General features: G+C 36.0%; 4 protein-coding genes across 5 annotated transcripts in view; 2 read left to right on the forward strand and 2 right to left on the reverse strand.

Annotated features, from left to right (window-relative positions):
* Positions 1-3997, reverse strand: part of LOC140059386 (uncharacterized) — a 57582-nt gene extending 53585 nt beyond the window's left edge. Inside the window, exon 1 of the mRNA XM_072105271.1 lies at positions 3950-3997. The gene's annotated coding sequence lies outside the window, so the exon portion shown is untranslated. The remainder of the gene's footprint in view (positions 1-3949) is intronic.
* A 283-nt stretch (positions 3998-4280) lies between these two features.
* On the forward strand, positions 4281-7044 carry LOC140058554 (mitochondrial mRNA pseudouridine synthase RPUSD3-like). Its single transcript, XM_072104217.1, has 9 exons — positions 4281-4329; positions 4694-4922; positions 5201-5345; positions 5525-5632; positions 5745-5779; positions 5890-5939; positions 6057-6189; positions 6280-6419; positions 6517-7044. The coding sequence occupies exons 2-9, from the start codon at positions 4694-4696 to the stop codon at positions 6700-6702; spliced, it is 1026 nt and encodes a 341-aa protein (XP_071960318.1). The 5' UTR covers positions 4281-4329; the 3' UTR covers positions 6703-7044.
* On the reverse strand, positions 6927-12355 carry LOC140058555 (gem-associated protein 2-like). Of its 2 annotated transcripts, none has more exons than XM_072104219.1 (7): positions 12272-12355; positions 11454-11605; positions 11191-11278; positions 9952-10098; positions 8204-8359; positions 7554-7733; positions 6927-7428 (listed from the first exon to the last, which is right to left on the reverse strand). In XM_072104219.1, exons 2-7 carry the CDS (start codon positions 11549-11551, stop codon positions 7333-7335), a joined length of 765 nt encoding a protein of 254 aa, XP_071960320.1. In that variant the 5' UTR covers positions 11552-11605; positions 12272-12355; the 3' UTR covers positions 6927-7332. The 2 variants fall into 2 exon arrangements, with proteins under 2 accessions (XP_071960320.1, XP_071960321.1); XM_072104220.1 differs by having other exon boundaries at positions 12301-12335.
* A 340-nt stretch (positions 12356-12695) lies between these two features.
* On the forward strand, positions 12696-14097 carry LOC140059356 (coagulation factor X-like). Its single transcript, XM_072105245.1, has 2 exons — positions 12696-12744; positions 13275-14097. The coding sequence occupies exons 1-2, from the start codon at positions 12696-12698 to the stop codon at positions 14063-14065; spliced, it is 840 nt and encodes a 279-aa protein (XP_071961346.1). The 3' UTR covers positions 14066-14097.
* The last annotated feature ends 2215 nt before the right edge of the window (positions 14098-16312 follow it).

Consider the following 16312-nt stretch of genomic DNA (forward strand, 5'->3'; position numbering starts at 1 on the left):
TAGATGTGACGTAGCCCATACAATGTATTCGATGCTGAGTGGCTGTTTAAGTTGATTGACAGATATGCCAAGATCAATCAGTGCAATAATGTGTTGTGATATTGATATAATATTTACATCCAGTTCTCAATCATTAGGCATAATTCCAATGAACCCTTTTCGAAAAATATACACAATAATATTGTAGTAATAAATCATAAACGTTATGTGTTATTGGTGCGTCACATCTTTTGTAGCCTTGTTAATTGGGTTCTTTTATGGGAAAACAGTCTGTACTGAGAGGCCATGAATAAACTCTTAGTTGGGTGTACATCGGTTGTACAATTTTAAAAAAAGGAAGAGAATAATCTCACATTTTTGTTTTCTATTGTACTATTACGTAACAACCTTTTCATCCTTAATCGAGATTTAATCTAGTTTGTAGTAAGTGTATCGCCTTAGAAGAATGCTTGAGAGAGCAAGTTTTTGTGGTCTTTTGTTAATATATAAATAGGCTATTTATATATTAACAAAAGACCACAAAATAGGTAGATAGAAACAATCTAACTAAAACGTTTCAAAGAGATGCAGGTGTGAGGTTATTGTGTTGCGATGTTGATCTTAACCAAATTGTGAACAGGTTTAGGCCTAGTAAACAGTAACAAAAAGACAAGATTATCATGATCCAATGGAAGTTTGCGCGCCCAAATTCTTGCGATCGTTTGCTTCTTGTAGTAGTATCTCCAATGTTATCAAAAAGAGAGGGTAACATCGATAGCTGTCTATAACCAATTTCTCAGATGGCTTCGTTTCAATGTTCAATATGCGGACAATTAGAGATATGTGGTTGTGCGCAGATGAAGAACAAATGTAGTGCATCAGCAGGATGAGTCAGTTACTGTCTTAATATTCCCTTGCCAATCTTCGTGTCATGTTTCCAATATTTCCCTCGTGTATTCTTAAAACCAAAGTTTAATTGTCTTGCTACATGGAATATGACATATGATACTATAATGTTGTAAGACATTAAAGCAGGCAAACTTGAGATTGAGTAATTCAAGATTTAAAATGTATTGTCAAAGTTAAGATTTGACCTGGGTACTAGATAATTACGATGGTACCCGTAGGGGTGATTATGCTTTGATCATCTCTTCTTACCAATGACAAGATTTCGAGAAATGTGTCAGTTCAACAAGAAAGGGTTGTTTTGAAAGTTTCTAAATTAACAAGCCTTAATGAAGGAGAGTTAGTTATCTTTAAAATTAGACCCCTTGCCAAAATGCAGAGTATCCGGAGAAATGTGTAACCCGGGTCAATGAAAATTTATTTGGACGACACAATATGGGATTTTTTTAAAGCTAGATAGTTTTTTATGGCCAAAAATAAAGTTTCAGTCAAAGTCTTGCGCTTTATTACATTGACCTATAATATTAGGCTAGGTCCAGGCCTACTCTAAAAAACTGTTCTAAAATGAGATCATGATACGAAAACTCGTAGCCTCAATAAATTTCAGGCAGCAAAGTGTGAATGGAAACATTGAAAGTGATACTATGAAAGGTTGAGTCGGTAAATTCGATTTTGCACCAGTCAATATTACGTGTTATTGTCGCTTTAAATTTCTCTCGTTTGCCTAACAAAAGCGCACCGATTACTCGCTAAAACACAGACGTGTTAAGATCAATACAATAATTGGCATGGTTACTTGTTAGCGCTTCATAGTCGTGTTCGCCACTCTGACTGAACCGAAAGGTAAACATTTACTCACCTAAAGAATTCTTTCATTTTACCGATCCAATGAAGAATGCTCATGTTGGTGCAAATGAAGTTGTCACATAGATGAATTTAGACAACAAAAGCTAGTCTATTTCGACCGAGGACACATAGTGAAAACATATTTGCTAAGTACCGGTTTCTTTATGCGATCACTTATTTCGTTTTACTAGTGAGAGTGTATTACTGAAGTGCTCCCATGTTATATTGTAATATCTTTTTTACGATTCGTTTTTAACCTTTTTTACGTTGTCTTAATTAATTCCTTGCGATTGTTGAAGGCGTGTCACTGATCCAATTGCATATATGTTCACTAATGTTTTGTTAATAAGTTGTTGAAGAAAAATGAATACAAAATAAATAACTGTCATCTTTCATAATTTTGTCGAAAAACGTGTTTCAACTTATCTCTAAAACTGTTCCAAACTTTAGCGAAACAAATGACACCCTTTTGGACCATTTAAAATAAAGACGACGCCCCGTGATCAAACTAATTCGTTTTAAGCACTTTCATCAAATTATTTAATTATTAAAGCTAAGCTATAGTCTCTTTCCTTTAAAGCTCTGTCTATACTATCAAACTAGTGTGATGTGTCCAAATATGGTGGTGATATAACGTACCCAAATATGGTATTGATATGACATTATTATGTCCATATGGGCACATAATATTCAAAGTTTGATAGCGTAGACAGAGCCTTAGTGAGACAGATCCAAAATGACATGGAAAGGTTTTAGTTTAATGAAAGAAAGAAGAATTATCAATTGTATTGTCAGAATTCATGTAATCAAAACAAAATAATGACCATTCTCTGGACATTTCACATTAATGAACCGTGACGAGATGGTCAATTGGATTGGACAGTTGGCTTTCAAGGAAATTAATCTGGACAGTCGATAAATATTGAAAAGAATAAACTTCCATTAAACTAATTGGACTGTATGAAAATCTCGTTTTTCTAATAAGTCACTTGATTGAGTGGTCATTGGTCAGCAAGAACATTGTAGTGATGGTCATTCAATGGGACATATATCCATTACACTTCTCAAAAGGCGCAGTGTTTTATCTAACCCCGTTAACATTCATAGACAATAGTGACCCTGTTAAATACGAAGCACAAAATGCATCAATATTAGTAATAGATGCATTTTGTGTTCTGTATTGGTGTCAATAACGAAACATGTGTACACGACACAATCATATACTTTATTGGTTTATTTTAGTTCACTATGTCGGTCTGTCGGTCTGTCTGTCGGTCCGGTATCACTATGCGTTTTAGCACGCGACTTATGGCTGTTGGCCTTGTTTAATGTAATGTTTATATATTGTATAATGTGAACTTGTATTCTAAATATATTATTGTTATTTTTATAAATTGTAAATTCAACAATGTTTACTTTGTTGCAAGAAATTTGAAATCAAATAATAGAATTTTATTGTAATTAATTACTGTATACCGTAACTAATTAAAAGTGAGAGTGAGCCTTTTAAATTCTTCGGTTAGATAAGTGCCAAAGTTAGGCTTGAACATTCAACATCTCATACTAGGACGCGTCACACTTTATGTGCAAATGTTTTATGTGAACTGCACAAGACCATAATACACATCTACATCGGATAAAAGTAAACATCATCCCCTGTGCATTTGCAATCTTCACCAAGACGAGTCCCAAGATCTTCATAAAATAATGATCTGTTTTACAACTGTGTCGCGAAACGGTTTTTGTACATAAAGTTGTGTTTTGTAAACCAATATGTAATTACTTTTTTGTACGATCGGTCTAAGCAGCAGACAAACATAATTTAATCTTTAAAATTGATAAAACACGACCGTGACTTTATTGAGAGAACATACATCGAAAACAACCTACATTACTCAGTCATCTCTGAGTAGTACGAAAACAATTTCAATGGAATCACTGTATACTTTTATAGAATAAAATAAGTTTTTAACTTCAATGAAAACTAGAACTATTTGGCTGATTCAGACGTTTTATTCACGGCGAGAACTACCCCACCGCAAGTTTTCTTTTGTAGACCTATATTATTAGTTTTAAAATAAAATAATTTAAAAATGTAATATAAAAGCAGAGACGGTTAAATGATATTAAGTTGGCCTCAAGAACCTAATATAAATCTTGGCTAATTTAACTCAACCAAGACCCGCTAATGGTATCCCAATATAAAGAACATGCTTACCTGCTGCAAGTTACACGATGAATTGTTATCCTCTTTCTTCCAAAACAGAGCAATGTACAGTATGGTGAGATTTAATGTAACAATTCAAATTGTTAATACTATACCACCAATATGTGCACACTGTTTTACAAAAAAAAAGAAATTGTTGTTGATTGGTAGGATACTTTCATTTCTGATTACGTCATGATAGAAAGAACATAAGAAAACAATACTAAATAAATGTTTAAAATAAAATAAATAAAAAAATTAAGTAATATAGAGGGCGACAAACACATTTTTTTAAGGATCGGACAGTTTCAATTATTGCTCTATTACGGTTCATACCTAGCGTGCTTATTCAAGCATAACTTGGAAAACAACGTGTGTTGATAAATTTAAAGGTAATTAAAGTAAACAAGTTTAACTTATTTGTATCATTTGTTTTTTAATCAGATATTAATAATACCGAGAGTGATGCTATTTTGTGCTAGTATATTATTCTGAATTAGTTACTATATAGCACAGAAAGGAAGCTCAATTTCCTAGGCCCTACTAACTTAGTTTAGGCCTAGCTAGCTAGCTTAGTCGGAACGTCGATAAGAAGGCTTTACAAGCCCAGAAGAAAGGGTAAGGCAGGGCCTAGATTCTTAAATGGATAGATATAATTAAGCGTTACAATTACAATTCTATTTATTTATAAAATAATAAAGAAACCGTTTTTTTAAATAGTAACTATCTTTTTTACAACAAAAAAATCAATTTCAGATGTCTTTCACGCATTTACTTAAATCTGTAAAAGTTCATGGCAGATTTTTCCACTTTCGACGGCTTACTTCCTCTCCAAGTTTGGTGACTGATCAACAGGAAGGCACAGCAGTACTAACCCCCAAACCCAAGAAGAACATCTTCTCAAAGTCTGGTGTCTTAGATGTCAGTAACATTAGCCGAGATTCACTGATAAAAGTTTTGGTGGCCAGTTTGTTGTTCAAAGGAGGTACATTTTGTGAATACTGTAGTTTAATTAAAAGACACTTAAAGTGAGTGAGGGTGTATTTGATTGTCTGAATTTTCAACTGAGATAGAGAATTTGTTAGCAGTTTCAGAATCCTGTACATGTTGTAAATATAAATTATAATTCGTAGAGATATAGCTTGGTGGTTAACATGCTTGCCTTTAAATCCCAAAGTCCAGGGTTCAATCCTGACCTGACCTAGTGCACGGTTGTATCTCTCTCTCAAAAAAAAAAATGTAATCTTTTTTTTTCCCCAATAGATGGATTATTGGTGTTAAGTAAACCGGCTGGCTTGTCCGTATCAGGTAAAACAAAAGATGGGCAGTTCTCACTGATGGATGTCATGCACGATGTAGCTGATGGTATAAACAGTCCTAATGCTTGTCTAATAAGTGCACCTGAAAAGTAAGGACAGCCCGCCACAATGTAGCATTGACATGATATACAGTATTTATGCCCATATATGGACACAATGACATCATACTACGATATTTAAGGTTATCACTATCATATTTGGGTACATCACACTTTTTTTGTCAAACTAGTTTGATAGTGTAGACAGAGCTTATATTTTTATTATTTAGAGAAACTTCAGGCATTATTCTCTTAGCTGAGGACAAAATGACAGCAAACAAACTAAACAGAGACATAGTTGATGCATCAAAAAGGTCTGGGGTTAAACGGCAATACATGTAAGTTTTTTTAAGCAAATGAATTATGTAGAGTTTTTTTAACTCAATTACGGTAGTCTTAAAATGATTGAATTATTTAAAATAATACATTTGTATTGTTCATTTGTCTTAGTGGTCTAACAGTTGGAATACCAGAACATAATCAAGGTAAACACGGTTTCTTGCAAATTAAAAGAAATTACAATCACCGTCCACTATAATGATGAAAATAAGTATATATTTAATACGGTCTAATTATTTGTCTTTTTTTTGTTCAGGTTCGCAATTACTGCATGTAGGACAAGAGGACATCGATGAAGAATTAATGGTAATATTAATTAATTGTAATCATATTATATACCTATAGAAATCTTCTTATCTGTTTTTATTATTTGTTGGTTCTAATTTAATTAAATATTTTCCTCATATCTTGAATATTTCGCAGACAGTCATTAAATCTGATTTCAGCAAGGCAAGTTTAACGCGACAGGACACCAAAAAAACGAAAATGGAGTACAAGGTACTAGAACACAACCGACAACTAAATTGTGCCCTCATAGAAATGTGGCCGCAAAAAGGTAAGAAGGTTTTTAATGACAAACTTTATGACGTTGAAATATGGAGAAGAAAATTAAGAGATAATTTTTAATTTGTCAATTTTTCTGCAGCATACAAGCATCAGCTACAGGTACATAGCACATCGATGCTGTGTTGTATACTAGGTGACCATTTGTACTCCAATCGTGTGCAGTCTGTTCTTGGTGTACCTGTTCTCATTGATCCACTACAAGCCAAACCAGGACCTCAGGTACAGTATCGATTCATTAACTGTGAAAACAGAAAGCGTTATAATAATGTGTTATTCACACTTCACGATGACTTTTTAAAATGCCATTGTCTTGCAGAAGTTGCCAAAAATGTTGAGAGAAGCAATGAATTTAACAGCCAGTAAAACAGCCAATATGCCTCTTCATCTACACTTCCATCAACTGTTCATTAAACGACCTGCTGGAGATCTTCATATCACTGTTCCACTGCCTCGTTATTTCCAAAGAAGTTTGCAGCTACTTGGTTTAAAGATGCCAACATGAAGTTTAAATTTCTTCAGTTTTGCTAATTGTAGCTGAAGAGATGAGATATTCTTCTTGCTTCGGAAGTTGTAAAGACTACACTGAAGACAATTCAGACTATCAATATAAACCAATGTCATCTTACTTCCAAAGTGTTAGAAGATACTTTTGGTGTCTACAATATTTGGCAACTGTATCTGAAGAGACAAGATGGTAATCACCATGTAACCTCCTGCAATTGGACACCATAGGGTCGTGGGAGGTGGCCGCTTACGAGAGGTCCGGCCGATAAAGGCTACACAGAAAAAAAGACAATTCAGACTATCGATATGTCAATATATCAGTTTATCTGTCAATAAATATATAGATGAATATATCAATACATTATTCAATTACTACTTCCTCCTTAAAAATGCATTCTATCCAATAGAATCGGAGTCTTTTCTTCACTGTATATTTAAGCAAATATATGCACTTTAGATAGATCTTTCTAATCTTGCAAGCCATCGGCTTTCAGTGCAGAGTTATGTTCTCTAAATGCCAAACCCAGCAGCAAACATAACTTAAATTGATGTTGCGGTTATAATCTGTTCGTCAAATAACAATAAATCACGCTGCTTTATTACTTATCCTGAAGTTTAATAGCCATCATCATCTGTCATCCGCTAGATCTGTTTGGTCAAAATACCTAGCAACTAGCGTAATCAGAAGATTTAATGCGGGAAGTCGGTCATCATCTATAGTTTCCTGCAAAACGCCAAAATGATTCTTCTGTTAAATTCAAACTGTTTTTCGTTAAACAAATTTATTAATAGACCAGCAGCTTGTTGCAAAATGGCACAAACCAAAAGATACAATGACATAATACTCACCAATGAGGCCCTGAGGGCAGCACACTGTCTTGCTAGCGTCCGTAGCATTGAATGAGCGTCTGGGTCCAGGGGCTTCTGTAGGCAGGCTAGTAGTGCATATAACCACTGGCCTTGTTTAGGGCCTAAGCCTAGAGTCTGAAGCCACCCAATGTGAAACTCAAGTATTTTAATGACAGTACTCTAAAAAGAAAACACAACGTATTTTAAAATATGTGCACGGAAATTGGGCGTATGCTTCCTGAAGTTTATATGTATTGTGTTGTTGAATTTTCGTTTGTTTTATTTTATACGCATAAAAAAGCTAGTAACTCCAGGATGGATAAACTATTTTATAATTTATCATGCTTATTATAATCTCATTTGAGGCTTAGGGAGTGGAGTTTAAAAAAAGTCGTGAGTTACAACCTTGGAACTAGGTCAGAATTGAACCCCAGACCATGGGATTGGAAGGCAAGCATGTTAACCACCAAGCTACAGCTCCACTATTTGGTATATTAGTGTGGTATTAGAATGTCACATACTCTCATATATAGTAGTATAGCATAGGTGACATTACGTGACCACTAGAGGGTTGATGGCAATCACAATAGGTGATTCCTCTAGTGCGAATCACAAATAACCATCAGGTAAATCTCTGATTAAACCTTCACCTGTTTCATAGCTGCTACTATGCTAAAAAGGGGTAGGACACCTTGCATGTCAGTGTCTGTTGTTGTACTGGACACACCACGCTTGGCCTTCAGAAGTTGTTCTGCTTTGTTTCCCAGACACAGTTTGCACCATCCAGATTCATCATTTGGTTGTGGCTGTAAACATATTATAGTGAATAATCAACAAAATAATATACTCATTTACTTTTTTAGGTTAAACTAAAATGCTATAAAATGTTAATCCTCTAACAAAAATGTATACAGTACAACCCCTATTAAGGGGACACCTTCAGGACTTAATAAAATTCCCCCTTAATAGAAGTGTCCCCTTAATAGGTGTTGGCTGTGATGGAAAAGTGTCCCCTTAATAGGTGTTGGCTGTGATGGAAAAGTGTCCCCTTAATAGGTGTTGGCTGTGATGGAAAAGTGTCCCCTTAATAGGTGTCGGCTGTGATGGAAAAGTGTCCCCTTAATAGGTGTCGGCTGTGATGGAAAAGTGTCCCCTTAATAGGTGTTAGCTGTGATGGAAAAGTGTCCCCTTAATAGGTGTTGGCTGTGATGGAAAAGTGTCCCCTTAATAGGTGTTGGCTGTGATGGAAAAGTGTCCCCTTAATAGGTGTTGGCTGTGATGGAAAAGTGTCCCCTTAATAGGTGTTGGCTGTGATGGAAAAGTGTCCCCTTAATAGGTGTTGGCTGTGATGGAAAAGTGTTCCCTTAATAGCTGTTGGCTGTGATGGAAAAGTGTTCCCTTAATAGGTGTTGGCTGTGATGGAAAAGTGTTCCCTTAATAGGTGTTGGCTGTGATGGAAAAGTGTTCCCTTAATAGGTGTTGGCTGTGATGGAAAAGTGTTCCCTTAATAGCTGTTGGCTGTGATGGAAAAGTGTTCCCTTAATAGGTGTTGGCTGTGATGGAAAAGTGTTCCCTTAATAGGTGTTGGCTGTGATGGAAAAGTGTTCCCTTAATAGGTGTTGGCTGTGATGGAAAAGTGTTCCCTTAATAGCTGTTGGCTGTGATGGAAAAGTGTTCCCTTAATAGGTGTTGGCTGTGATGGAAAAGTGTTCCCTTAATAGTTGTTGGCTGTGATGGAAAAGTGTTCCCTTAATAGGTGTTGGCTGTGATGGAAAAGTGTTCCCTTAATAGCTGTTGGCTGTGATGGAAAAGTGTCCCCTTAATAGCTGTTGGCTGTGATGGAAAAGTGTCCCCTTAATAGCTGTTGGCTGTGATGGAAAAGTGTCCCCTTAATAGGTGTTGGCTGTGATGGAAAAGTGTCCCCTTAATAGGTGTTGGCTGTGATGGAAAAGTGTTCCCTTAATAGGTGTTGGCTGTGATGGAAAAGTGTCCCCTTAATAGGTGTTGGCTGTGATGGAAAAGTGTCCCCTTAATAGGTGTTGGCTGTGATGGAAAAGTGTTCCCTTAATAGGTGTTGGCTGTGATGGAAAAGTGTCCCCTTAATAGGTGTTGGCTGTGATGGAAAAGTGTCCCCTTAATAGGTGTTGGCTGTGATGGAAAAGTGTCCCCTTAATAGGTGTTGGCTGTGATGGAAAAGTGTCCCCTTAATAGGTGTTGGCTGTGATGGAAAAGTGTCCCCTTAATAGGTGTGTCCCAAAGGAGGGGCTCTACTATACGCATTATATACAGCTGGTTTTAAGTCCTATTTTGGCCAAACCCTATGCCTGGTGTTAAGTCAACACATTACCTCCCAACTAAAACAATGTATGCTACATATAACAATGGTAATATTACTAACGAGTGCTGGTTGATTCTCTGTTGTGTTTAATAATTTCTCTCGCTCTTGATTTATTTTTTGACGGAGGACAGCAAAATTGGATGCTTCCTTTAGTTGCCACTGGACACTTGGAGAAAATCCTCTAGGTGCAGGAATAAAACCAGATAACTGCAATTATGAAATTAATAGATAATAATTTAATATGTATCTTCTTTTCTTATAGTAATAATAATACATACATTCTTATGGTTTTATTAGTGAGTATGCATAGACGGATTGATCAGGCCTTTGCATAAAGAAAACGTTTGATTTAAATACATTCATTGTTTATATTTAAAGACCCCTTCCCTGCAATTTTGGACGTTTTTTGGAAAATAATACATATATATCACTTTAAAAACATTAAACCATGTCATTCCTTGTCTTAAATGTACGTTTTATGGTAAATTATGATAAAAAGTGAGAAACAATGCACTACCTAAGTAGCTCGCGGCGATCGAACTCTCGTGGACGGTCTCAGGCCTAGCCTAGCTAGGCTTAGTTTTGTAGGCCTAGCTGGTAAACATCGGTAACGTACGAACATCGTACGCTAGCTATATACCTAGCCTGACGTTGTATAGTTGCTGCATTAATTGTCTTTCTATTTTTGCCAGACTCCGGTGATACAAATTGGGGAAAACCCGGTATTTTCGCTGAAAAGTTAGGAGTCTTCCATTTGTTTTGGCTTCACGATCGATCGAAAAGTGGGCGAATTACAGGTGAAAAACAAAAATATCAATCCGCGCGCAATGCATTTTGGGATTTATAGCGGGCCGCTATAATTATTAGAATCGATTTATTTTTCACATTTTTAACCGTTTAAAGACGAAAAAAGTTATCGCAATAGGACCATTATAGTATTATTTTTACATTAAATATAGTTTGTGATCTTAAATTAGATCTAAAAAACGTAGGGAATGGGGCTTTAAGGTACATTATATCAAGACAATCAAACTACAGGACACTGAGCTCGGCCAGATTAAAGGGTTTACCTCTAGTTTCAAAACGATCAGTCTCTGCCCCTTAAATGCTTGACAGATTTTCGATTCTCTAAAATATTGGATTCAAAGGGTACACTATAGGTACACTATCAAACTTTATGTGACAAATAAATGTGATGTGCCTAAATATGGATACAATGACGTCATATCACTACCATATTTGGGCATATCAAACTTTTTTGCCAAACTAGTTTGATAATGTAGACAAACCTTTACTTACATTAGAAACAACATTTGTTTGTTTATTTGTTAATAACCCAGGTTCTAAGTTGGCAACAGCAATGTCCGGACAAGCTTGAGCCTCCAGTCTGTAGATAAAAAGAGAAAAGACAATGTTTCCAATATAAAAAAAGGGAGGTACAGTGTTTTAAAGGACCTACCACCACTCTTAAAATGATTTCTTATTGAGATTACTATCCTTTTTTCAATTACCACAAATCTTAACCAAATTCCTGGTGAAAAAACCTGATAATTAAATAGTACCTTACTCTTCGTAGATATTCTTCAGCACTTGTCGGAGGTTGCGATAAATCTCCACTGTCTTTAGAAACCGGTAACAGCTGGATCATAAGATTATCCATAACTGATATACTACAATACAAGCCGCATACAGTCAATAGAAGATGGCAAACAAACTGGTAATAATATTAGAAATTCATAAATTAAAAAAGGTAATTAAAACACACAGTGTGCAAGAACAGTAATGAGTCGTTTTTCAAACGTTCTTAAAGTTCATACATTGAGAAATATATAAACACTAAACCAGATTCCCAGCCCTGCACATAATACAATTTGTATCTACTAGTAGGCCTAGCCTAGACGGTCTTCACCCTAGACTGTATATATACTACTAGCCTATAGTTTACATAATATTATTAATAATATATATTAATTAATAATAAGTATACCTAGCTAGTAGTAGATGTCCTGCTGCTACACCAGCCTAGCCTATATGTGTCCACGGTTTTAGCTAGTCTAACTTAATCAGACTTCACTAGCTTGGCCTAGCTAACTAGGAGGGTGGCCGGCGCTAGAAAGGCATTAAAAATGCCTATTCGGCCATGGATGACTGGGGCACCTAGCTAGAGAGTAGAAGAGGCTACTTACTAGCCTAGGCCTACTACACTACTACTGCTTAACTGCCTACTCTAGGCCTAATCCGTACTAAACTACTACTACTACTAGTACCATGTAACTTGCTATCCTTAACCTACTACTAGCCTAGCTAGGCGAGAATCCAAGCTAGTCAGCCTGTTAATTTAGCCGATGGATATAATAGGTACATTCAACAACATTATTACATTTAAAATAACATAAATAATCAAAGTACTTGAGCTAGGCCTAAGCCTATTTTCTTGCCGCTGATGCGCTCTCAGCCGCTTCACTAGTGGTTTGATTTTGACGACTGTCGGGCCGCCGGGAGACTAAACACGTGTTTTTGTTATTGTAAGATAGAGGGCGTGGGTAAGCATGAGGCGCTGATGGTGTAAAATAACAAGAATAATACTGAATACATATTATTTCAGATTGTGAAATCCCAGTTTTTAGCAGTTTAGCGGTAGTTCTTTTTTTTTAATAAAAGAAATTCAATCCACATGCATGACAGAAAAATCGTCGTTTGAGTGTTTAATTTGGAGATAATAAGCAATAATTAGGATGTGTATTATAGGCCTATATTTATATGTTAAAGGCCTACCGATTCTTGGTTTTACTTTAGTCTACAAAATGTTAATGTTCTGTTCCGTGTCTGAAATTCATTTAACAATTATTGAAAGTGAGATCGCACCAGTTGTAAAAGATTGAACGCCAATATCCGGACAATATCCGTATATTGCCTATAGGCCCGGCCTGTATTATTTCCTGCCATGATAGAATAATTTATACCATGTTTATAACACCCAATGAAAACATAATTAATGTAGTTAATAAGTCTGAAATGTGTGTAAGGCAAATTGCTAGATACATTCGATCGGCGCACCCTTCAGGAAGCCATATAACTTGGTCCCGCGAGCAGTTCTTTAGTGGAATTTCAACTACAGATTACCTATCCTAAATCAATGACACATTTTTAACATTGTTATTATTAATTTTCCTTCTTTTATTCATATATCAATCAAGTTTCCTATCATTGACGGTGACAAGTTCATCAACACAAGATCTGCTATAGACATTAGGAGTGGACACAGGTAATTATTACATGTAAACAAAATTAAAGATTTTAAACTAAAACATTGTTATGATTCAGTTTTGTGTCCTGCACTGTACTACTAGCCCTACATTAGATTATTATCTTTTTTTTATCAGAATGTGGAATTGTCAGATCTCCAGAAGCAATAGGCCTACTGGAGCAAGAAGACAATTCACGGGTGGTGGCCGGAGTGGTAGCTGCTAGAGGTTCCGCTCCATGGATGGTACGCCTTTACCATATTCCTCTGGGACGTTATTTCTGCGGTGGGTCTATTGTAAACTCTAAATGGATAATCACAGCAGCACACTGTATTACTGTATTCAGGGCTACTAAGCACAACACTCGTATTTATGTGGCTGATTATGACTCTGAATTGAAAGAATCCGAAGAAAGGTTTTATAACATTGAGAAGATTGTAACACACGCAGATTTTAATGATGCCACTTACGACGCCGATATTGCAATGATCAAACTTGACACATCGATTTCTAATTTTACTCATTACGTCAGACCTATATGCTTACCAAAAAACAATCTGACTGAAAGAATTATGAAACCAAGAAAACATGGCCGGGTAAGTGGATGGGGAGACCTCAGGGAAAATGTCCCAAGACCACGGTTTATGAATGAGGTCTATATACCTATCGTAGGCCAGAGAAATTGCATTTCTTCAACAACGGATACTGTGACAGACAACATGTTTTGTGCTGGGTATAAACAGAAACTCAAAGATGCCTGCCAGGGAGACAGTGGTGGACCTTTTTCCATTTTGCACGATGGCCGTTGGTTTTTGTTCGGTATCGTTAGTTGGGGTGAAGGTTGCGGACGACCGGGGAAATATGGATTTTACACCAGAATTCCAGCATTTTTCGATTGGATTAATAACTTATTGATAGAAGAAGGTTAGTTGTGTATTTTATAATGCAAATTATAACATGATTATTGCAAGTAAGAAGAATAAGTATGTATAAACTAAAAATGTAAATCATTCTGGTTCGTAATTCTTCTTTCTCGTTGATGTAGTCCTAAATATTTCTTATTTAACTTTTTCATATTCATTTAGAAATTCCGTGTCCGCCATTAAAAAACATCAGACAATGTCGAGAGGGACTGCAACAATCGTTTGAAAAAACCTGGACAAGTATGTGACTTTCGATGTTCTGAGGGTCACGTGAGGATATCTGGTGACGTCAGACGTGTATGTCAACTTGACGGTACTTGGTCAGGAAGTGAATTACTATGCGAATTTACAGGTTTGTGAGGAAATGAATTAATTTTAATAAAACTAGTACTAGATACTTAAAAAAAATAAACGTAAGGTATTACTGAAATGTAGGCTGGTTGTTTCTGTGCATCTTCCTTCTATTCCAGAATACACAGCACCAGTAGTACCACCACCAAAGGAGGAACATAGAACAGTGGTAAATGCGCTGACGGTTGTTAGGAGTTGGCCAATGTGCAGTGATCTGAAATACGTAGGCTACCACACTTTCGCTACCTAAACGTTTAATAGTTCATTTTAGTGATATATATTTTTATCTTCTAATAGAATGTGGAATTGTTACATCACAAGAAGCATTGCTAGAGCAAAACAATCGAGATGAAGACAGCTTTCCGTTAATGAACGAAAGAAATGCGACTAGAGGTTCCGCGCCATGGGTGGTACGCATCTACCATACTCCTCAAAGACGATATGTCTGCAGAGGAGGATCTATTTTAAACTCGGAATGGATAGTCACATCGGCTTCTAGTCTCCAGAAAATATTAAAATATAATAAAAATAATCATACCATAAGTTATGTTGATAAAACTAATACCTTAATTTTCGTTGGTGACCACGAGTCTGACGAAAGGTTCTATAGAATTGAGAAAATTGTGAAACACACAGACTTCAGGTATAGCACCTTAAGCCCTCATATAGCTATGATCAAACTTGAAACACCAATTTCAGTCTTTACTAACTACGTCAGACCTATATGCTTACCAACAAACACCGAAACCAAACAAATTATAAAAAGGCACAAACTTGGAAGAGTAAACGGTTGGGGAAATCTTACCACCGATGGTGGCCCAACAGTACGGTTTATGAATGAAATTTATTTGCCCATCGTTCGCAAATAGAAGTGTATTTCTTCAAAAATGCGCTCAGTGACAGGTAATATGTTCTGTGTAGAATACGCACAGGAAACAGACTCATGCTATGGAGATGATGGAGGATCGTTTGCTATATTCTATGAAGAACGGTGGTAATTGTTTGGTATCGTTCGTTGGGATGAAGGTTGCGACCTACAGGGAAAATATGGAGTTTACACCAGAATTCCAGTCTTACTAGATTGGATTGATAACGTAATAGAAACAAATGGTTAGTTGAGTTTGGCAGTTTATAGTATAGTGCACGACCCCACGAAAAGAGTAAGGGATCGCTTCCCGGTGTGTTGATCTAGTAGGCGCTGCACTGCTGGCTGCCGTGGGTCTTCGGAGGGTTTCATCCGAATTTCCTCAGTTTCCAGTTTAACTTAAGGACCATAATAAATAGATTTTACTACTGTCACGAACTCCTCTTACGTATGTTTCCGAGCGGTTGAAAATACTTTAGGAACTCCCTTGTGACATAAAAGTATACACAAAAAATCCACAAAGTTGTAAAATAACTCAAAACAAAGCTTTAATTTCAATCAATTTCAACTTTCAACAATCCAGTAAGCACTTTAAACAACAGCTTCACAATAACTTTACAATATAATATCCAACCTCTAATCCAACAACCTTACAATAGTTTACATCCCTTTATATACAAGATGCTCCTATCCTTCTGGATCATTCTTTATACTTCTCATTATTACATGATTACAGTTTCTATTAATAGCACTTCTGGAATGTTCTTGATTGTTCTTATTAATTATACATGGTTTCTTAAATCAAAACATTTTTTTCTAGAATGTTCATGTAACTATGTTACTCTATATGTTAGGGAATGGTAATTTATTAAACTACGTATTGTATAATGATTGCCTTTACATTTTATAATACAGTATAAATATAATTCCTTTTTTGTATCATTTATTTTTACAGGAGTACCGTTTGGCAATCTCTTAAAGTCAAAGCCAATGAACGTAACTGTAAACGCCGGAGACAATCACGTGTTTAGTTGTAC

This window comes from Antedon mediterranea, chromosome 9, assembly GCF_964355755.1.
Source record: "Antedon mediterranea chromosome 9, ecAntMedi1.1, whole genome shotgun sequence".
Lineage (NCBI taxonomy): Eukaryota > Metazoa > Echinodermata > Crinoidea > Comatulida > Antedonidae > Antedon > Antedon mediterranea.

Excerpts from the sequence above, each read along its gene's own strand:
- LOC140058554 (XM_072104217.1), top strand. The coding sequence starts at position 4,694 with ATGTCTTTCACGCATTTACTTAAATCTGTAAAAGTTCATGGCAGATTT. Across the intron at positions 4,923-5,200 it reads CAGTTTGTTGTTCAAAGGAG|ATGGATTATTGGTGTTAAGT; the intron begins GTACATTTTGTG and ends TTTCCCCAATAG. Across the intron at positions 6,420-6,516 it reads AAGCCAAACCAGGACCTCAG|AAGTTGCCAAAAATGTTGAG; the intron begins GTACAGTATCGA and ends ATTGTCTTGCAG.
- LOC140059356 (XM_072105245.1), top strand. The coding sequence starts at position 12,696 with ATGTTAATGTTCTGTTCCGTGTCTGAAATTCATTTAACAATTATTGAA. Across the intron at positions 12,745-13,274 it reads TCATTTAACAATTATTGAAA|AATGTGGAATTGTCAGATCT; the intron begins GTGAGATCGCAC and ends TTTTTTTATCAG.
- LOC140058555 (XM_072104219.1), bottom strand. The coding sequence starts at position 11,551 with ATGGATAATCTTATGATCCAGCTGTTACCGGTTTCTAAAGACAGTGGA. Across the intron at positions 11,279-11,453 it reads GAATATCTACGAAGAGTAAG|ACTGGAGGCTCAAGCTTGTC; the intron begins GTACTATTTAAT and ends TTTTATCTACAG. Across the intron at positions 8,360-9,951 it reads CAGAGAATCAACCAGCACTC|CCACAACCAAATGATGAATC; the intron begins GTTAGTAATATT and ends ATATGTTTACAG.